We start from the raw sequence: 22,867 nt of genomic DNA, 5'->3' as shown, positions 1-22,867 counted from the left end.
GTTCCCAATCATAGACAATCTGGTGCATTTGCTTTCATCAGTAACTGGAGATTACTGAGGTGAAAACAGGATAATATACCATGGAGGACATTAGTCCATTTACACTGAAGGTCTCTTTATTTCTGACCATTTCTTTACAATCACCCCCCCCTCAGGGATAATGCCAACATGTGTGTCTCCAGCCCAAATTGCCATCCAGAAATTTAGATTCATATTTCTGATGGCTATAAGCACATGTCCCTGAAAGTCCCCTCACCTCCCAGCATCTCCATTTCCAGTGCAATCCTATATCTGTGCTGGATCACCTTTCCTTTTCCCATTCACATTGAGCTGATATCTGAAATGACAGGTCTGTTTTCCTTTCATGATGCATCTATTGTCTAGATTTTTGTTTCCAAATGCCCAGAAGAAAGCTTTTGATAAATGCACCCAACTAGGCAGAGATATAGCAGTGGTATAGAAAGGGCTCCTCTTGATAGAATGTCTTATTGCCCCAGCGAGGACATGGGCTGGAGCTAAGCCAGATGGTCCTGGGACATCCTAAATTCCTCATAATCTCAATTAGCTCATCCCGAAGCTGGGCAAGTCTGCCCAGGTGGAGAGCTCCATGAGGGCTGTAACTTTCCTGAGGGGCGGGATAAAACTCATCACTTAAATGGGGCATACCAGTGGTGTGACACAGCAGCTTCTCCATGATGGTCATAGAGAGGAGGTTCCCACACAGACTAAGGGTCCTGAGCTGGGAACAGTGGCTCAGGACAGGCAGGATAGACTCAAGTTGAAAGTCACTGATCCCACACTGCTCTAAGTTCAGTTCCTGGAGGGAGGCTGCAACTTGCTCCAGGAGAACTTGGAGGAGCTCAGGACTAAAGTTGGTCAGCGTGACACCACTCAGATCCAGGCCTTTTAGCTGACAGATGTTTGGGCACTGAGACAGATGGAGCAAGTCTGAGTCTGTAAGCCGGCAGTTGGTTATTGAGAGGTTGTCCAAGGGGGTGTTCAGGCATCTGGGGGGAAAACAAGCAATTAGGTCTGAGAATCCAGGCTGGCATGAGCTAAAGTTGGCAGATAGTTGATTTGCCCAAAGCCAAGGTCCTACTAACTGCCTTAAGAAGGTCAATACCTAGAATGACCAGTCTCATTTTAGACTGACTCCTGTCATCTTCTTTGTGTGAGTGGGTCAACTTTACAGTACCTTGAAAGCTCTCTTTCATTATGGGTCAAGCAGGGTGAAACTTACTTTGCCTCTTTTAAATGATGAATGAAGATAATGAAATGCACTAGAACCTACTCAGCAGACAGCCTAACACTGAGTCTCAGTCAAGTGTGGGCATCACTGAATTTGAATATTGGGAGAGAAAATATAAAATGCTTTCAACTCAGGCTTCTTTCAGACCATGCTTAAGCCCTAGGCACCTGTATCTCTGGGCCAGTTGAGGCTGGTGGGAGACATGTATAGAGAATCAAACTGGACAAGATCCCACATCATCAACAGGGTTTGCCAGTCTGCAGGGGCTCACTTACACCCCTGCATCATCTGCAAACCACCTTCCACTTTCTATTATCCGTGGCTGCTGCTCCACTGCCATCCTCTCAGAGTCATGCATTTCTTAAATATTAATTTTCTGGAGCAGAAGACAGCCTTTTAGAGACTGGGAATTTCAGACAAGCTCACTGTGTTCACAAACCTGGTAAGCACAGAGATTCTCTCTCTCTTTCTCTCTCTTTCTGCCACGCAGCTTGTGGGATGGTAGTTTCCCAAGCCCTCAGCCATGAAAGTGCAGAGTTCTAACCACTGGACATCCAGGGAATTCCCCAGAGCTTCTCTTTAGAATTGCTCGGATCTGAGGTAGTTTCTTACCTCTGCACTTACCTAATTTCCTAAGTCATCTGACATAGATATCTCTTTCTAAGGAAGAGCCTATGTCCACCCTCACTTGATCCTAACCCTATGATCTATAGCTTTCTACTATGGTGTCCCATTACAGAACCTCTATAGCAGTTTGTTCCTCTACCTTGATTTGTGTGGTTATGGGATACCACACTACAGGATAGAGCAGCAAATGACACAGTTCACGTGACATTCTAGTGTTGTGTTCACTGTTACCTGGTCAGTGGCCCACTCTCACCTAAGCATCTGGTCCAGGCAGCCTTCAAGGAAGGAGGGAGATTCCATACGGAGATCCTGGAGGTGGTGCAGCCTGAGGAACTGAGAGGTAATTTGGACAACGTGCTGCTGTTCCAGCTCCTCAAAGGCAGACACAAGAATGGGGGAGAGAAAGAGTCTCTGCACATTACCCATCTGGCCCAGGAGAGGAGCAAATGCGGCCAGGGTGGACAGATGCCAGGTGCAATTCACTTGCACCTCCTGGATACAGTCCAGTTGCACCCTACTCAGGACCGTCATAATATTTTCCATGGGCATTGAAACAATATTCAGCTTCTTACAGCACAGGTGTATGGAAACTTTTCTCTGCTCCACCCACCTGATGAGGTAGGTGAGGAAATTATCCAGGGTCCTTTTCTTCAGACAAAGTTCTATGAACACCTCCAAGGGAGCCAAGGGCTGCTGTGTCATTGACCTGTGCTCAGCCACTGGTACCATTCCTGAGCTTGAGCACCCATGAGTGCTGGCTCCAGACCACATGCTCCAGAAGGTCTGGCCAGTATCCCGTAAATCCAGCACTTGCAGTTTGCACCTCCTATGAGGAACAGAGTAGTGGGGGTGCATTAAAATCCACACAGAATAAAACCACTGTCTCAGAATTGACAACAGACTGTCCACCTGTGTTTTTATTTCACATTCCTGTCATCACCTGCTGACTCCCCCTCTTCCCTCTCTGCCTCACTTTCCTCCATCTCCCTTTCCCTTCCCCCCCTTTCTAGTTCTTCACTTCTAGTACTGTTAAGCGTCACAGGAAGGAGATGGGGCATGTTCTTTCAACCCCCCTTGCATCTTAGGTACCCTTACATATCAGGAAGGCATTTCCCATAGTGAGCCAATGCCTCGGAACTCCCTCACTGTCATCATCAGAACCCTCTTGTCCATCCCTTGTCCATCTACTTTCCCTCATCCCACCTGTCTCTTCCAGGAAGCCCAGGATTTTACCAGGCTATGCAAACCAGACTCACCTAGGGCGAACCTTCTGGGCAAGTAGGACATCAAGTGCTTCCAGCACTGCTTGTAAGGGCCCCACATGAGGCATGTCTATCAGGTCCCCCAGAGGCAGGCGGACAAAGGGCCAGGCTTGCACCATGGCCTTCAGGGTCTCGATGTGTCTCCCATGGAAGGCCTCCATGAACAGTGGTGGGAAGAGCTCAGTGGGCAGATCTTCCACAGCAGAAATGGCTGAGGCCTCATCCCTCAGCAGGCTTGTTCCCGCCAGGTCCAGGAGTCTGGGTGGGGTCTGGACACTCATCCTGACTCTGCTCCAAAAGGAATCCTGTGGAAACTGCCAGGGAACAAGGCATCGATTTCAGGCCAAGCAGGAGCACACCTCAGACTGTCTCCCAAACCTTCAGAAGTACCTACTCAGGCTAAGGTCACTGCCCTGGCAGAGGCGGAAGTGCCTCAATTAGCCCATATTACACTGTGGACTCAGAGGGCAGAAAACTATAACATGTTCCCTACTGGATCCAGAACAAGCATCTCACAAGTACCAATGAGGAGGAAAGGCAACCACTAGCTCATTCAGTTCCATCCACTGCTCTGCTTAATTCCTGTCCTACTGGGAAGTGGGTACCAAGGAGCCTGAGAGCTGACTCCAATCTTTATTTGGGAAAGACTTGCAGACCATGACTTAGAGCCCTAAATCTATGGGAAGAGGAGTGTCAGGTGGACCAACACAGCCTACATCCTCAGTTACCTCAGTTAACTTGGCTGGTAAAGATTAAGGAGATACTCCTACAGTGAATGCTATTTGTCCACAAAATATATATTTTAAATTTAAATTTCAAGAAATAACATTCCAAACAGATGTTTTTTATTAAGAATATCTGCTTGAGGGACTTCCCTGGTGGTCCAGTGGTTAAGACTCTGTACTCCCATATGTATAACTGATTCACTTTGTTATAAAGCAGAAACTAACACACCATTGTAAAGCAATTATACCCCAATAAAGATGTTAAAAAAAAAAAAAGACTCTGTACTCCCAATGCAGGGGGCCGGGGTTCAATCCCTGATCAGGGAACTAGATCCCACATGCTGCAACTAAAGGTCCCGCATGCCGCAACGAAGATTCCACGTGCTGCAACTAAGACCTGGCTCAGCCAAATACATAAATAACTATTTTTAAAAATAATATCTGCTTGGTGGGGACATTTAAAAATGAGATAAGCCAAAGAACAAATCAGAATATTTGAGATTTAGGCAAAACCACACTGAGAGGCAAAACCAAAACCTGAAATGTGTTCATCTGAAAAAAACGATTTTTCAAAAACTCTCTGTACCATCCAGAGATCCATGCTACCCTTCAAGATCAGCTTCAAGATCAGCTTACCATGGGTAAGAAGAGGGTGTCCTCAGCTGAGGTTGGTAACTTACTGCTGTGATGGGGTTGGCGGGGTGCTCAGACCTCAGACCACGTGGAGACCCCAGCCAGTGATGCTGGAGCCAGAAGAGTCTGCATTCCTTCTTCAGAGGCTGAGGCTTTTATACACCTTTCTAATCCCATCATCCCTCTGGCCAACTACTAACTCAATCAGAAAAGGATCCTTGATTATATTCCATACTGCTCATTGGATTGATCCTGATTGGATCTCCATTCTTCTCCAGATTACTTGATTGAATCAGATATCCATTCAGGAAACAGAAAGAATGATGGAGGGGGAATCAAGGACCCATTCATGGATTCACTCCACAAACATTGACTGAATTCTACCAATACAGACAGTTATATTCCTGGGGGCTCAAACAGGAAAGGGATTATTGCTTCCTGACATCGGACGAGAAAAAAACATAACTTGAAACCATCCTTATTGGGGGATCTTCGGCCATATCAAAGTTATCGAAATGTCCCTGAATTAAAACAGCTTCATTAAGACAGTGGTATTGTTCCCAAAGTAAACAAAATAAACGTGTTTCTGTATCAACTTGTCACTTGGATGTTATGTAGCAAAGATACGAGATGATGAGCCTATTCAGGGAGCAAGGGAAGAGATTTGTGGATGTGGCTGGTTTTCCAGCCTTAAGCCGAGCCTTCTGTGAAGGTGGGCATGTCAAGATCACAGTGAGAAGTAAGGGTGGGGGCTTCACCTCTCGGAGCTGAGCATTCCTGAAGGGACCACTGAATGACTGCAACAATTGAAAATAAAGAGTTCTTATTCTCCTAAGGAGGATGGAGACTTAAAGACATTTCTCTGGGTGATATTTGGAAAGTAAAAGAGAGTGGCTCAGAGGAAACAGTGTCACCTTTGAGGGTGTTTCCTCCTAGAAAGTTGGGATCAGCACAGCAAACACCATGAAAAGACTAAATCTAAGAATGTGAGAAGAGGAAGAGATGTGAATCCTGGAATCAGACATTTCCAAGACTGAGAGCCACTGAGGGTGGGCACTGTGGGCTCTTTGGGAACTTGGAGCCAGGGAAGAAATAAACGTGGGTCAGTAGCAAATAACACGGTCATCCAGGGGCAGGTGCTACCAGGAGAGGTTTTCTTTAAGTTTTTTTCTCACTGAAGACACTTTCCAGATGGCAAATAGCCCCAGACTTTTTTCTGGTTATTGGAAGCCGAACCATAATCCCATTGGCCACTTTGCAAATGTATTTAGATAATTACTGTTTTCTCAAACTTAGCTAAGTTCAAGACAGATTCTGAACAAGGAGACACCATTAGGCACAGAAATAAAATTCTTTTCTCTTCATAAATAGAGAAATTTTTTTCTCTTCTATTTGGTGTTTAAGGTTCTACCACATTCAGGGATGACTCCCACCTGGGCTGCATCACACAGAGATTCTTTTGAAGTTTAAGTTCACAAATAAAGGGAGACCCTTCCTCTATCTCTAAGAATTTTCCATGCCTCTCTCCCACCCCATTTATTTGATGCCCAAACAATTCTTATATAGCACTGGCCACCAAGTCAAAGATTCTTTAAGGATGTTTTCCCTCTGGGTCACATTCCGGAAGATTCCTTTCACCACATTTCTGCCATGGGTATAAATGACCTTTGCATAAAATAGGGTTAAATTGGATTCTACTCAATAGGCATTTTAACTCCCAGGCCAACCATCCCTTTTATTAAAGACCTGCGGTAGAGTGAGATTAGTATCACTGATAATCATAAACATCTCTGTTTATTGAACAAAAACTGGGTAAGAATGGTGCGGACACTTTTTATTCACTACCTCAGATCACCTTCACAGAAAATCTAAACATCGCTGCTATTTTCTCCATTTTTAGGCTGGTGAATCAAGGTTTCTTCCAGGTAGAGGAATCTTCCCATTTCTGTGCAGTGAATAATTAGGTGACAGGATCAGAAGGACCCCTCAAATTGTCAGACAACCTACATGTTGCAAAGGACTGACAGAGAGCCTTCACATGATGTTAGCGGAAATGCGGGAAGTGCAGAGTTTAAGCTGGGGATGTTTCTATGGAGTGGCAGTTTCTATGAGGTCCAAAAAGACCATTGTTTTAAAGTGAGAAGTTGAAACTAATTCTCTGAAAAAAACTCGAGGGTTGATATGGAAAATAGCAAAAGTGGCTAGACTCCAAGTTGGTCCTTGTCAGATTTGTGGGCATTTGTGGGAAAATCAGAAGGAAGTTTCCTGCCTGAGCAGTCATCTGTTGAGCGAGACGTGTCAGAAGGAAATCAGAGAGAGACACAGGTTTACATGGTGAAGGCAAATTTTATTCAGGGCTATGACAATAGAGGGAAAGATACCCCAGCATGTGACTTGGCTTCATTCAAACTTCAACAGATAGGAATAGGGATTCACATCCAAAAAGCAGGGGGGTTACTGGCTGGTAAATTAATAAAGTCTGGGAGGGATTCTGGCTGAACCAATGTAACAGATTTCTTGCTAAAGGCAGCCCAGCATGATCTGATACCAATAGTGGGCAGTGAGGAAATTTGATCAGATTTTTGGGGTCATCAGATATCAAGCATGGGGATTCTTGCTGGACTGACCTATGGTTCTTATTGAAACTAGATTTTACAAGGAAGTACACAGACAATCCCAGGAGAGGATTCAGGAGGCTGAATAAATTTTGCTCAAACAAAGAACGTTTTCAGTTGAGGGGACTGTGTTGGGGCACTGGGTAGACTGTGCAAACGCTGATTTAGTGAAAAGTGTGGCCAACTTGGGAACAGGTGAAAGTCACTGATGCTGGGCAGGGAGAGCAGAGGCAGGTCACGTGGGAGTTGGAATGAAGACGGGATCCTTTGAAAGATTTCCATGATCTGATTAAGAGTCTCACACCCACTGTCATGGGTGCCTGGAGATAATGTTGTCAGTGGACAAAGGAGCAAGAAGGGAGAGAGCACAGCCGGCATCCTGGCCTGGACAGAGCAGTCGGGTTGGAGACCCACAGAGGTGGAAAGACACAGGAGTCCCCATAGCCTTGGCAGTTTACAGGAGGCTTGAGGGTGGCCTCCAGAGGAGGAGGGCCGCTGGAATGCTGATTGGTCCACTGGGGTCTTGTTCTCTTTACGGTGATGGGTTGCTATGACCTGAATGTTTGTTCCCCGTCCCCTCCTCCACCTGCCACAACCAAACACACACACAACCCACAGATTCTTCTGGTCACTACAGTGTTAACAGCCACTTTTTAGACTCTGTGTGTGTGTGTGTGTGTGTGTGTGTGTGTGTGTGTGTAAGGTCATGGAACGCTGACCACGTATGGACATCCATGGGCTCTGGGATCCACTCAGTCCCACCTCCACCCCTAACCATTGTCCCTCCACCGTCTCAACTGCCTGGAAAGGATTAGATGGATTGAGGGATTTTGAGATGGGGGATGACGCTGAGTTATCCAGTGAGCCTCACATAATCAGAAGGATCCTTAGAGAGGGAGACAGAGAGGAAAGAAGATGCTACACTGCTGGGTCTGGAAATGGAGGAAGGGGACACAAGCCAAGGAATGTAGGTGTCCCCTGGTAGCGGGAAAAGGCAAGGAAAGAATTGACCCCTACAGGGAACCCAGCCCCGAGAATTCGCTGTGAACTTCTCACCTCTAAAGCTAAGGGAATAAACTTGTGTTACTTTAGGACAGTGAGTTTGTGGAATTTGTTACAGCAGCAATAAGAACTAGTACACCACCTTTCTGGACCTTTAACAAACCTGCCGAGCTCCTTCCCAACTCGAAGACTCACATATGCCATTCCTGCAGCCTGAGCCACCCTGTCCTCCCTCCCACCTGTCCCTGCACCTGGCTCATCCAGCTCAGCTTCTAGTCTCAGCCTAAATGTCCCCTCCTCAGGGAAGCCCTCGCTCACTAGCTCATGTCTCCATGCCCCCATTACTGCTCTCATGCACCCCTTTAGTTCAGCACAACCCCAGTGATCTCCCTTATGACCTACTGGCCCCCAAGGTCCTCACTTCTGTAAGCCTGTCCCCCAACGTCACCCTCTCCTGAATGCAGGAAAGGGATGCATTCACATCCCTTTCCTGCTGGACAGAAGGCTGTGAGGCCAGAGGCTGCCTTGACCATGGCTCAGGCCCCCATGTTTGTGGGGTGAATGGATGGTGCAGGAGGCGTGAGGAGGCCAGCTGGCTCCATGCCAGCTATCTCTTATGTCTTCTACCCACCCTTCCTCTATTCCGCATTCATCATATCACTCATTCATTCAACAAACATTCCTGGAGGATATGTACCAAGTTGTGAGAACTTGGAGTCATGTTACCTCTCTGGGCCTCAGTTTCCCCTTGTGTGAAATATGGGAACTTATGGGTTCTTCCAGTTACTCTTGACTTTCAAGTCTGTCTTCTGCACATACATGACACTCCTTGTGTCAAAGGGCTTTATTTGTGGGCTGGAAAAGAAAGGACCTGTGGGTTTGGAGGAGGGGTAGAAAGTATAAAACACAGACCATGATTCCAAGGGCCGCTCAGATCGGCTTGATTTAAAATTCTGGAAGTATGTGCAGCCGCCTGCTGTCTGGCAGGTCCGACGGTGTGGTGGGTCTCCACGTGATTCCACCTGTGCTGTGATGGGGTGGCAGTTCTCAGGAGTGTGGGACAGGCTGCAGGCGATGGGGAGGCCCCGGAATCGCATGCTCCCGCTGAGACGTAGCACCAGAAGGTGGTCTGGGGTAGGAAGAAGTGTAAATGCTCTCCCTCTGGGTGGCCTCGGGTGATGGGAGCCATCTCTGCTTCAACTGCTCATAGAGTCCGTAGTTTGTAGGGGGGGCTGCAAGGCAAACCAGAGTCTGGGTGAACAGGGCTTAGAGGAGGAGGCTAGTGTTGATGGGACAGGAGAATGGTTGGTTGGACCCTGCAGGTTCTCCCAGGCTGCCGTACCAGGGAGCTAGGCTGGCCGTGCACCAGAGGGGAGAAGGAGGCTTGCAGGAGGGTGGTGGTCCTGCCAACCCCCCGAGAGCCTCAGGGTGTGGCCTGCTCCCTGTGTACCTAGGAGGGACCAGACACTGTGAGAAGCCTTGGAAAATTCAGCCCCATGACCTGATTGAAAGTGTGGCCCCATCAGTTCCTGGATAATAACTGCCCCACCCCAGTAGGGAAGGAAGCAGCGCGAGCTTGCGAGAGTGACCTTGAGAGAAACCCTTGCAAAGTAATGCGTTGTGACAAGCGCTCACTCTCCACAAAAAGATAAGTGCAAAGGATAGGGGCAGCTTGAAACGTAAGTCAGATCAAGGCACTTTCCTGGTAAATCTGTGCAAAGTCTTGTTACTGAGGGAAGGACAAAGTCCACACTCCTTATTGTGGCCTGTGAGCCCCTACCTGGCCTTCCTCTACCCCTGCTTAGCAGATTTGTCACTCGCTCTTGCCTCCCCTGGGATGTCCTTCCCTCCAATTCCTGCACAGCTCCCTCCTTCTCAGTTCAGTTATTTCCTCCAGAAAGACCGTCCTTTTTCATCCCATCCCAACGAGAATCAATATACCGGCCTCACTTTCTCTCCGCTACCCGTTTTCTTTTCTTCATACCACATATCCCGGTGCAGTGCACTGGATCTTACGTTATCTTATTCATTAATGATGTCTTCTGTGTCTCCTCATGGGGGTGTCAATTCCCTGAGGGCAGGACTTCCTCCCTATCTGTCACTGCTGTGTCCCCAGATGCTACAATAGGTCATGGTACCTGGGGATTACTCAGTAGTATTTATGAAATGGATGATGGATCTGAGTGTGCAGTGACGCTGCGCCCCACCACCTGTGCTCCAGGTAAACATGGTGCTGCAGGTGACAGTTTCATCCCACAGCAACATCATCCAGCAACACAGGGAGAGGGCAGGTGGCCTGGAGGTAAATAGGACTCTTTCCCTATCTTCTCATTCTAATGCTTTTCTGGAGTCTGAGTCACCTGTGAGGTTCTTCCGCACCAGGTGGGCACACCTCAGCCCTATGCAGCTATGAACCCTTTAGAGCCCAATAAAGGAGGCGATCCCGAATTATAAAAATACCGGGAAGGGGGAAGTCAGCTTTCTCCGGGAGCCACAGCAACCTATGTCTATCCCACGTGCGGAGCTGGGGCAAGCTTGGGTTATAGTTATGCCGGTTGTAATGGTCGTCGTACGTGCTGATCAGATGGTGGCGCGAGGGCTCCTGGTGGTGGGTGATCAGGTGTTTGTACGGGAGCCCCTGGAAGGACAGACACAGGGCACATGTTACCAATCAGACGAAGGCATCCACCTGGCTGTGGCTGGAGACAGAATCTGCCCGCCATGGAGATCTGTGGTGCTGAAGGAGAGGGGTCCCCCATGGGAGTGTGGCTGCCTGAGCCCTGGGAGCCACCAACAGGAAACACACTTGTCTGCCCACCATGACGCAGTTCACCTTCAAACACACATCCCACCTCAGCTGCAGTCCGCTCTCTGCGTGAGGAGCTCCCAGCCTATGCCAAGACAACTCATCCCAAGAACGAGCTAGGGGGATGCAGTAAAATGAAAGTCAGGATACCCAGCTGAATAGGGGAGTCCGGGCCATCTCATTGCATGCCCTGGTGATCTGAAATTACCCCCTTTGATCTGTCTCAAGTCTCATCCTTCCAAGCGCCGATTTCCATGGCAAGTGAAGGATGTTAAGTGCCGAGCCTGACGTCTGCACCTTCTATTTCGATCAGTTACTATGGGAAGAGTCAGCGAATGCTCCGTAAATTGCCTTCTCCTGCAAAGGATTTATGTCTCCCTCAGCTGGCAACTCAGGGAGTGATTTCTTTGGTGGGGAGTTATTTACAGGGAGAAGAAAGCCGTGTTCTCCCGACTCTGGGACGTTTGCCTGAATCGGTGCTTTTCCTAAGAAAATCCTCTTGGCCCTAAAAGGGAATCCTAGAGGATTGGGCTGATTTACAGGGAAGATGATGTGGATTTCCATGCTCGTCCTCTTGTCTGGAGTCGTGGGGAGGTCTGTGCCTACTACAGCCCAAAAACACCGGCTGCACCGAATATTTCAAGTGGTGGTTCCATGAATCCGTCAGATCACAAGGCCAGAAGGAGACACAGGGGGATGGGCACAGACATTAAGCAGGGGTTCCCAAGGTCCACATCACCAGGTGTCTGGAGTATATTTCCAAGGTCAGGGAAAGCAAGTTGGAGGGGTTCTCAGCTATCTTGACCATGCACACAAGATTTTTGTTTTGATCAGGTACGGAAGCTGACAGACATAGAGACAACTGCCTTTGAAAGAAGTCTATCACTTACAATTCCCAAGAGGAGGGGGCATGTCACATCGCACATGGGAAGCACAAGGGTCAGTCAGGAGGCAGAAGGACTGAAGATAGAACATGGCCCAGAGCCTTCGTTGCGCTTTCCAACAAAGGAATGGGCAAAGCAGGGTAGGCATGTTTGAGAAGTGTAGGATTGCCCAGTTTGAATAAATTCAGGGTGTCTCTGGTTGTCACTGCCTGGGCCTGGAATGGGGAATATTGGCCTCGCATGTGAGCATTAGATAAAGGAGGTGATTGGAGGGATGGTCTCTGGATTGGTTGGTTTGCATCTGAAAGGCATGATGGCAGGCAAGTTGTTTACTGTCCCTAGGAATTAGCTAACCCTGGGAGGGGCAGCCTCTCCAGGATTAGCAAGACCCCTAAAATATCAAAGTAAAATACAGAAGATAAAAAACATGATTAAAACACCTGCCTAGGGGATAAAAACTCCATTGATCCATGGTCAGTTTGAAGAGCAGTTGCAGCATTTGCCAAAGGGAGGAGAGTAAAGTGGGGAGGGAGATGGAAACGGAGGCTGTCCCAGTAGGGGAGCACAGGATGGAGCACACAGAGGAGCTGACAGAACGGAAGCAGCGATGTGGAAGCGATGCTGTTTCCAGTGTCCTCAGCACACAAACAGGCTATTTGAACAGAATCCCTAGACACGAATATCCAGTTGCTGGGTTCTATTTTGTGTATGTGTTGGAGGAGGTATCTTAATTTTATCCAGGCTCTATGTGTGTGTGGTTATCCCTCATCAGGGTTTCTGATGGGACAACAAATGTCTTTAAGAAAGGGCACCAAGGGGCTTCCCTGGTGGCGCAGTGGTTGAGAGTCCGCCTGCCGATGTAGGGGACACGGGTTCGTGCCCCAGTCCGGGAAGATCCCACATGCCGCCGAGTGGCTGGGCCCGTGAGCCATGGCTGCTGAGCCTGCGCGTCCAGAGCCTGTGCTCCGCAAAGGAAGAGGCTACAACAGTGAGAGGTCCACGTACCGCAAAAAAAAAAAAAAAAAAGGGCACCAAAGGTATATTGAGAGTTAGGCTAAATGCCTCATGTACATCGATGGTTAGGGGATGGTTAGGATTGTGGGTTCTAATTTTGACTTCCTTGTATTCAAATATGTTTGTGTCTTCAGTGCACACTAATGCTAATGGTTGGCAGCACCAAAGCATCAGCACGGTCCGAGGACCATGCAGTGCGACCCAGATATGACAGCACAAACCAGAGATGCCATCATGGTCCAGGGATGCTAGCACAGAACTGAACATCTGGCACTGTTTATACTGACATGCATCCCCAAATGCAGAAGTTGAAGAGTCAACTCTGGCAGGTGGTGAAAAGGGATCTGAGGAGACTTTTTGCTTGATTTCTTGATGTGCTGAGCAGCCCCCTGTTCAGTCCCTTACCGACAGGCTACACAGCTTCAGACAGGACACTCGCCACCCTTGGGCACATTTTATCTGAAAATGAGCGTGCTGAGCTGGACAATCCCTTGGGTCCCTTCCAGCTCTAAAATGCTCCATTCTGAAGGATGTCCATCCCTCATTCTGTGCCTCGCTGCCCCCACCCTGAATTTAGGCAAAGGTAGGGTTGTGTGGGGTGGGAGTGAGGGGACAGAAATCACCTCTATGAGCAGCAGGCTGGCAGAAGAAATAACTTGGGGGAACACCCAGATCATGGTGGGGACAGGGCATAGTTGTGCACCCAGTGGGTGAGCACCTACAAGCTTATTCTCTCCAGGCTGAATCTGGTGGGAAGTACCCATGAGAGTTGATATAGGAAGAGGCTTTCTCTCCTGTTCCTGGAAGGGCCAGGATCTCTGAGCCTCTGGAACACTCTCACCTAATTTGATAAATGTCTGTAATGCCTGGTCTTGGGCGTGGAAGGCATGTTCTGAGGTTGCAGTGCCCTGCTCCCTGTTCTGAAAGCCTGGCACACAGCCACACTCACAAACAGGCACCCAACAAGTGAGAGTGCACTGAACGGTCCTTGACTTTTCATACAAAAGAACAGGACACTTGGGCATAGCTGCTACAAACACTGTTCAACATCACCACCACTTAACTTTTGGAGTACTTTGTGTGATTCCTGACTACATTCACCTTAATTGAACACTTACCTTTGTTTGTTTCCCATATTCTTTGCCTGCACCCTGTTGGAAAAGTGTGAAGGAAGGGGGGAAATGGCCCAGGAAAGTGCTGGGACACCAGCCAAGGGGAATGCTACCAGCTTGAGATTAGATTGACATCTGTCCACCCAGTAAATAAGGGTGAGTGACATTGGCAGCCATCTGGCTGGGGAGGGTATTTAATGAGGTTACTCCTGAGTTTCTAAGAGGGAAATGGATCTAGAAAGAGTCTGGCTGTTAGTGTCTCCTGAGCATTGGGAGGGAGTCAGGCCTGAGTGGGGGGTCCTGAGCCCTCTTACCTCAACTCTCCTCTTGCTGTACCACCTGGAGGTCTGGTCCGGTCTGTGGCCTGGGAAGGGGATATACTCTTTTCTATAAATGGTCTGGGGTGTTTTCTCAGTGGCTTTGGTGAACTGAAAAAGACCAAATATTCAGGACAGTTTCTGTGATGCCCCTCCTCAAACTTCTGCTGCATCCCCTCAGCTCCCAACCATTGGAAGCTGGGCAGAAAAAGGGTAAATATGGACCCCGGGCATCCTGCACAACACAGGCTTAATTGTGCCCCCCTCCCTTCCAGTACTTGAAGAGGAGTGTGCTCAGGGACTTGGCAACCCCCCAAGAGCCCTTGGGAAAGCTGTTTTGGTGTCATCTGACCATATCTCATGGTCACTCTTGTTTCTGTTCTCTCCTCTCTCTCCCTGCTCGACTCCTCCCTTTCTTTTTCTCCTTTGTTGCTCACTCTTCCCAACTCTACTCTTTCTTACCCCCATTATATTACATTTTTGTGGTTGATTTTGTTTTGAAATTCATTGTGGTAAAATATGCCTAATAAAAGGCACCATTTTACCTATTTTTAAGTGTGTGGTTCAGTAGCATTAAGTACATTAACAGTGTTGTGCAACCACAACCACCCTCCATTTCCAGGACTTTTTCATCCTCTCAAACTGAAACTCTGTCCCCATTAAGCAACAGCTCCCCAATCTCCCCTCCCTCAGCCCCTGGCAACCATCATTCTACTTTCTGTCTCTGTGAATTTGACTACTCTATGTACCTCAGATAAGTGGGAGTATAGAGTATTTGTCTTTTGGTGACTGACTTATTTCACTTAGCATAGTGTCTTCAAGTTTTATCTACACGGTAGCATGTGTCATAATTTTCTTTTAAAGACTGAGTGATATTCCATTGTATGTACATGCTCCATTTTGTTTATCCATTCATGCGTCATCGGATTACATCTACCTTTCAATTCCTGTGAATAATGCTGCTGAGAACATGAATGTGCAAATATCTCTCTTCAAGATCCTGCTTTCACTCTGTTGATAGTGTTAATAGAGTTCTTTGATGCATAAAGTTTTTAATTTTGATGAAGTCCAATCTATCTATTTTTTTCTCTTGCTGCCTATGTTTTGGGTGTCATATCCAAGAAATCACTGCTAACTTCAAGGTCATGCAGCTTTTCTTCTACGTTTTCTTCTAAGGGTTTTATAGTTTTAGGTCTTGTATCTAGGTCTTTGATCCATTTTGAATTAATTTTTTAATATGGTGTGAGGTAAGGGTCCAACTTCATTCTTTTGCATGAGTATGATGTTAGCTGTGCTTTGTAACAATCTATTTTAAATTGATCCTAACTTGCCTTAACTCAGTAATAAAAACTCCACTCCTTTAGAGTTCTGCCCTCTCCCATTTTATGTTATTGATGTCCCAAATTACATCTTGATCTACCATGTATGCACTAACATGGATTTATAATTATTTTTATACACTTGGGTTTTTTAATCATGTAGAAAATAGTGGAATTACAAACCAAAATTATAATAATAATGGTTTTTATATTTGTCTGTATATTTATCTTTACCAGAGGTCTTTATGTTTTCATATGGCTTCAAGTTACTGTCTAGCATTTCTCCATTTCAACTTCAATGACTCCCATTAGCATGTCTTGTAGGGCAGCCCTAGTGGTAATGAACTCTCTCAGCTTTTGTTTATCTGGGAATGTTTTAATTTCTCCATTTTTGAAGTAGAGTTTTGCTGGCTAAAACAGTATTCTCAGTTGATAGTGGGGTGGGGGTTTTTGTTGTTACTATTTTTGACCCCTTTAAATATATCACTCCACTGTCTTCTGACCTGCAAGGTTTCTTTTGAGAAATCTAATGATAATCTTATTAGGGTTCTCTTGTATGTGATGGTTCATTTTTCTCTTGCTTCTTTAAAGATGATCTCTTTTTCTTTGATTTTCAACAGTTTGATTATAATTGTCTCTGTGTGGGTCTCTTTGGGGATTATTTTATTTGATCTTCATTGAGCTTTTTGGATTCGTAGATCCATATCTTTTCTTCCAGTTTGGGAAGTTTTCAGCCATTATTTCTTCAAATAATCTCTCTGCCCCTTTCTCTCTCTCTTTTATCCCATAATTTGTATACTGGTCAGCTTGATGATGTCCCATAAGTCCTTGGGATCTGTTCACTTTTCTTATTCATTTTTCTTTTTGCTCCCTGGACTCAGTAATTTCAAATGATCTGTCTTCAAGTTCTCTGATTCTTTCTTCTGCTTGTTCAAATCCACTGTTGAATGTCTCTAGTGAATTTTTTTTCAATTTAGTTACTGAATTTTTCAATTCCATTATTTTTGTTTGATTCCTTTTTATAATTTCTATCTTTCATTAATATTCTCATTTTGCTTGTATATTATTTTCCCGATTTCATTTAATTCTTTGTCCATATTTTCTTTTAGATCTTTAAGCATATTTAAGACAGATGGGGTTTTTTTTAATTCTTTTAAATTTATTTACTTTATTTATTTATTTTTGGTTGTGTTGGGTCTCAGTTGATGTTGGTTGGCTTTCTCTAGTTGCATCCAGCAGGAGCTACTCTTCATTGAGGTGCGCAGGTTTCTCATTGTTGTGGCTTCTCTTATTGAGGAGTATAGGCTCTAGGCATGCGGGCTTCAGTAGTTGTGGCATACAGGCTCAGTAGTTGTGGCACACGGGCTTAGTTGCTCTGCAGCATGTGGGATCTTCCTGAACCAGGAATCAAACCCGTGTCCCCTGCATTGGCAGGTGGACTCTTAACCACTGCACCACCAGGGAAGCCCCTAAGACAGGTTTTTTAAAGTTTTTCTCTGGTACTTCCATTGCCTGTGCTTCTTCAGGGACCATTTCTGCCACTTGATTTTCTTCCTTTTAGTGGGCCATCTTTTCCTGTTTCTTTGTATGCCTTATGATTTTTTTGTTGAACACTGAGCACTTGAAAAAAACAGCCATCTCTCCTAGTCTTTGCAGACTGGCTCCACTCAAGGAAAGTTCTCCACTAAGTAGCAGGGCATGTTCTGAGCCTTGGAATCAGCCAGGTATGAAGGTTTAAGTTCTTCTCAGGACTTTTCTGAACATGAGCATGCATCCTCCTTAGGCCTCTGTGTGTGTGTGTGTGTGTGTGTGTGTGTGTGTGTGTGCGCGCGCACACATGCATGCGCACACTTTTTATTTCCCCTGTGTACATGGCTGCCTTAAAATGCCTTAATTATCTGAGGAGTCTCTTCCTGGCTTCTTCTCAGAGCCTTCGATGTTCTGTTGCATTCCTCTACCTATAATTTCTTGCCCCCAGACATTTGCAAGTTTGTAGTCCCCTGGCAGCTTTCATTAACTGTGACCACTGCTGCTTTTCAAGCTCTTCCTAGCCTAAAATATGAACTACCCACTTTTCCCTGTCTGGTCTCTTGAGTTAGGCAGAACAGAGACCAATCCCTCAGGCAGCTTCCAGACAGGTTACAATGTTGCTCCACTCCCTCTGGGTTCCAGGGAGGGAGCTGGGAGCTGAGCCACTGCTTCCCCCACACTGCACCACACTGTGCTGGGGAGGGAATGCAGAAAGGGCAAGTAAAAATGCCATGGAATCTCCTACTATTTTGAATGTGGCTTTTTCTACTGGGCATTTGATTTTTTGCTATAGACCTTTGTTTTGCAGAGCTCCCATATAGTTGTTTCAGTTAGGCTATAGTTGCTTTTTAAGTGTTTCCATGAGAGAACAAGGAACCTGGAGCTTCTTAGCCTGCCATCTTTCTGACATCACTCCAACTCTGCTCTCTTTATGCAATCTCCTCTAGGCGTTGGACCAGTCCATAATATCCCTGGGTACTGCCTTGCCCACAGGAGCCTGAAGGGACTGCTCACCCAGTCCTTCTTGCCCTTGGATTACACACCCCTACTCCCTAAACAAAGCCAAGTGCAGTCAGGGCTAAAAATGGCCAAAAGCCACTTCTGACCAGAGAGGTGGTAAATGTTCATGTTCCCCCATGAAAACAGCCTTTTCCAGTTCTCAGAAATCACCATCAACCTTCCCCGCACTTGCATCAAAGCTGCCAATTCTATCTCACCCTCTTTCCCTTGCCTATTTTCCAAGAAGACATGAGGATGTCTAGACGTCTCTGCAGAAATTTAAGTGGGTCAGTCTTGATTGCCACAAATGAAGATATTCTATTTTAAGTAGGTCAATTCAGGCAAAGTATTTTGTGATGACCTTTAAGGTACATGGGAACACCAAAAGCCCATTTGTTCTGCTTTGAAAGTGAAAGCTGAAATGCACAGGCAGGGCAAGGTTGCATAACAGGTGCCAGAGAACAGCAGTTCATCCCTGGACATCAACACAAGGAGTGTCAAGCCTGCCTTGGCAGGTAACACATCCTGGGAAGGGCCAGCCCAGGGAGAGCAGACATTCTTCAAATCAAGGTGCAGTGGAATTAGGGACAGGGAACACTGGGTGCCTAGAAACACTCCACTGAATATGGAACTGCAAGGCACAACCCTATTGACACCTGTGCTATGAGGTTTTCAAGATGTAATAGGGACCTTGATGATTGCTTGAACATAACTCCTCTATGTATAGCACAGTGCCACCTTCTTAAGATGCAGTCGCCTATGGCCCTTTGAAAATAATAATGTCCTAACTCCTCCCTCTCCCTAGCAGGTCTCCCTCTGAGCCCTCTGTCCACCTCCTCTTTTCTTACCATCTTCCTCTCCTCCAACCAGTTTCCAGTGAGCACTCTGGTTGAATACTTGGCCTCAATCTTCCAGCTCGGAGTGGAGAATGACTGTGGACTTACTGCAGTAAGAAACTGCATGGTAAGGATTTGCCCCAAGCTTCTTTGACTTAACACAGTTTAAGGTTTCGGGGGTGGGAGATGTTATGAAGTTGCTGAGTTTGGGATGCCTTTTTTTTTCTTTTCATCAGTCAAAAGGAGTGGTAGTAGATGAAACTCTACTAACTTCACAGAATAAAAGGGCCTTGAGAGTCCACTTTCAGCCTCCAGGGAGAGGTGATGTGATCTTGGATTCCCTACTGTTGACTGTCTCCATGGTGATAGACTCTGAGTATAAATACTCTCCTTAAGGCAGCAGCTGATTCTTCAGGAGCAAAATTGACACCACAAAAGCAAATCAAACCAACAACAATCGTCACAAAAGCAGAAGGCAGAAGGACCTGGTTTCTATGTCACCACCTGATAAAAGGCATCATCTTTGCTGCATTTTTACAACTAGAACGAGTTGAGATGATCACATTCTACTACTTAATGAGTGCTGATGTGCTAGGCCCATACTGAGACTTTTACATGTACTCACTTGTTTAATCCTCAGAGCAGCTCTATGAAGCAGGTGCCAATGACTGTACCCATTTTATGGATGAGGACACTGAAGCAAGGAGGGATTAAGTAGCTGCCTCAAGTCACACATGTGGAGAGCTGGGCTTTAAATCCACTCTGATTCAGGTCTAAACCACTGGGCTCTACTCACTGCCCATCTGGCCCTTTGCCTAAGGGACTTGAGGAAGAATCCTATCTTTGTGGTCAAACTAATAAATATTGTTCATTCAGATCATCTCCATTCATTCATTCCAGAGTCATTCTAGCAAGCATATGCCACATCCTTGGCACTGAGCTGGGGCTACGATGCATCAGTGGCTAGACCAGGGCCCCATCCCTATAGAGCTCAGTCCAATGGGATAAAGACCATGATCTTGCTTATTCATTAAGCCAAAAAATCAGGAACCACCTAGATATCTATCAGCAGAGAGCTGATTGTGACACATCATATAAAAAAATACCCTGTAGCTGTTAAAAAATGCTGACATAGGAAGATGCCTGCAATATATGGTTAAGTTAAAGAAGCAGTACACTGTAGTCTTGCTTGCCACAAATGAAGACATTCCATTTCAAAAAAGCAATTCAGAGAAAGTGTTTTCCAATGGCTTTTAAACAAAAATAGAGGAAATCCAGGAAATTATTTGTTCCATATTGAAACTAATTATGTGGCAGGGAAAGGACATGGAAGATAGAGCAGAGCAAACTTCTATTTGGTAGGTACCATAGTCTGGGCAAGTCTTGAGCCAGGAAGATGGGCTATCCTTTCAATCAAAACCCAAGAGAGCTATGTGTTCTGTATAATTCCATTTTTTAAAACTTTTTATTGTAAAATGTAACACAAACATGAAAAATTACTTTAAAAATAAAGGTACAGAAAAAATGAATTCTAGTATACAAAACCCCACCAGCATGTCGGTCAAGAAATAAAACATTCCCAGCACCCCAGAAGTGTTCCCATATGCCTTCTTCCACTCCAACCCGACTTCTGTGGCAATCTCTTCCTTGATTTTCTGTATATGCTTAGCACCAAAGGATGCATTCCTAAACACTCAAGCTTAGTATTGCCTGATTGTGGACTTTAAATGGAATCCTCTAGCATGTATTCATCTGAGTCTGAATTCTGTTCCTCAATATGGTTAATGCTTTTAAGAATCATCCATGTTGCACGTAGCTATGGTTCCTAAATATTTTTGGACACAGAACATGTCTCCTAGTAGCCAGATATAGCCATTTCTCTAGGGCACTGGTTCTCAAAATTTCTAGTCTCTTAAAAACTATTGAGGACCCAAAGGGCTTTTTAAAATGTGGATTATATTAGTGGTCTGGAGCCAGATTGTACCAGTTCGTGAGAGCCAACACTACATTCTGTAGTCATGTTGGTAGCTTGAAATCAGTCATGACAGGAATTTTACACCACAGAATTGCCCAACCCAATGAATTATATTATATATTAATTAGTGTTTATTAATTTATAAGTAACAACAAACTTTCAATCTGTTGTAATATGTTGTTTTGTTTAAAGGAGAAAATCAGCCTCACATAGATATGTAGTTAGAAGAAAGAGAAATATTTTACTAGCCTTTGCAGTTAATCATGGATATTCTTTGCTACTATACCAAAACTCAACAAGTGGCAGTTTTTAAAGTTTAGTTGCAGTGTGGAATCTGAAACTATTCAGTGAACTCTTTGAGTCCTATTACGTTAAAATCCACTGATTGGGGCTTCCCTGGTGGCGCAGTGGTTGAGAGTCCGCCTGCCCGACGCAGGGGACGCGGGTTCGTGCCCCGATCCAGGAGGATCCCGCGTGCCGCGGAGCCGCTGGGCCCGTGGGCCGTGGCCACTGGGCCTGAGCGTCCGGAGCCTGTGCTCCGTGACGGGAGAGGCCGCAACAGTGAGAGGCCCGCGTATCACAAAAAAAAAAAAAAAAAAAAAAATCCACTGATTGATCTTATGATTTGGATAGATCTTTAACCCATTTGTAATTTTGTAACATCATGGTGGTCATTTGGAAAAGATAATTTTACTGAGCAGATCTTCCAAATGTTGACGTTTCATTATACTATATCCCAAAATAATCACATTTGCTAATATCCCTACTAATATCATCAGAAAAGCACCTATTAGGAAGTTGACAAGCTCACAGTGGTAGATACAGGCTTTCCAAAATTCTAGTTTTAGCTTGAAAGCTCAAAATTTTTGTCATTGGCAACAACTACTGACCATTGTTTTCCTTGAAGTGACAGCCTTCCATCATTCATTTTTGAGAAATCATCTGCCAAAGGTTCCAATTCGAATAACCATGATTTGTCTGCCAGTCATTCTTTCAGGTAAAAATTGTGTTTCATTAAAAAACAAAACAAAACAAAAAAACCCTGAGAATTCTCTGGTGGTCCAGTGGTTAGGACTCTGAGCTTCCACAGCAAGGAGCCCAGGTTGATCCCTGGTCAGGGAAATAAGATCCCACAAGCTGCAAAAAAAAAAAAAAAAAACCAGCTAATTTCACTCATAACTCAAACAATCACACACAGAGCGTTCTTTCTCAAGAGAACCATTGAACTTGGGCACACAACAGCAGAGCTTTCTCATGCGTCCTTCCCATTTCATCACACAGCATGTGAAAAAGACATCTGTTCAAGGGTCAAGATTTAATAAAATTAATAATTTTTACTTCTTCATCAAGGACACTCTGTGAAACTAGAGTGTTTTTTAACATCTTTATTGGAGTATAATTGCTTTACAATGTTGTGTTAGTTTTTAACATCTTTATTGGAGTATAATTTTATACTCTTTATTGGACATCTTTTTTAACATCTTTATTTTTTTTTAACATCTTTATTGGAGTATAATTGCTTTACAATGTTGTGTTAGTTTCTGCTGTATAGCAAAGTGAATCAGCTATATGTATACATATATCCCCATATCCCCTGCCTCTTGTGCCTCCCTCCCACCCTCCCTATCCCACCCTTCTAGGGGGTCACAAAGCACTGGGCTGATCTCCCTGAGTTATGCAGCTGCTTCCCACTCGCTATCTATTTTCCATTTGGTAGTGTGTATATGTCAAAGCTACTCTCTCACTTCACTAACACATATATATGGAATCTAAAAAAAAGAAAAAAATGGCTCTGATGAACCTAAGGGCAGGACAGGAATAAAGACGCAGACGTAGAGAATGGACTTGAGGACACGGCATGGGGGAGGGGTGAAGGGTAAGCTGGGACGAAGTGAAACTAGCAATTTTTTTAAAAAGCTGCGAGTGTGTGGTGGCGAAGAATACAAATGTAATGGCACTGCC

General features: G+C 45.5%; 2 protein-coding genes across 2 annotated transcripts; both read right to left on the bottom strand.

The window, feature by feature from the left end:
* Nucleotides 1–433: 433 nt before the first annotated feature.
* LOC132425852 (PRAME family member 15-like) lies at nt 434–3,419 on the bottom strand. The gene is made up of 3 exons (XM_060012237.1): nt 3,133–3,419; nt 2,130–2,702; nt 434–1,007 (listed from the first exon to the last, which is right to left on the bottom strand). The coding sequence occupies exons 1-3, from the start codon at nt 3,417–3,419 to the stop codon at nt 434–436; spliced, it is 1,434 nt and encodes a 477-aa protein (XP_059868220.1).
* Nucleotides 3,420–9,160: 5,741 nt separating this feature from the next.
* On the bottom strand, nt 9,161–19,056 carry CFAP107 (cilia and flagella associated protein 107). The gene is made up of 4 exons (XM_060012226.1): nt 18,943–19,056; nt 14,244–14,357; nt 10,574–10,751; nt 9,161–9,345 (listed from the first exon to the last, which is right to left on the bottom strand). Exons 1-4 carry the CDS (start codon nt 19,054–19,056, stop codon nt 9,161–9,163), a joined length of 591 nt encoding a protein of 196 aa, XP_059868209.1.
* Between the last annotated feature and the right edge of the window lie 3,811 nt (nt 19,057–22,867).

The sequence above is a fragment of the Delphinus delphis genome, chromosome 1 (assembly GCF_949987515.2).
Source record: "Delphinus delphis chromosome 1, mDelDel1.2, whole genome shotgun sequence".
NCBI lineage: Eukaryota > Metazoa > Chordata > Mammalia > Artiodactyla > Delphinidae > Delphinus > Delphinus delphis.
This window is presented reverse-complemented; position numbering and strand designations above follow the sequence as displayed.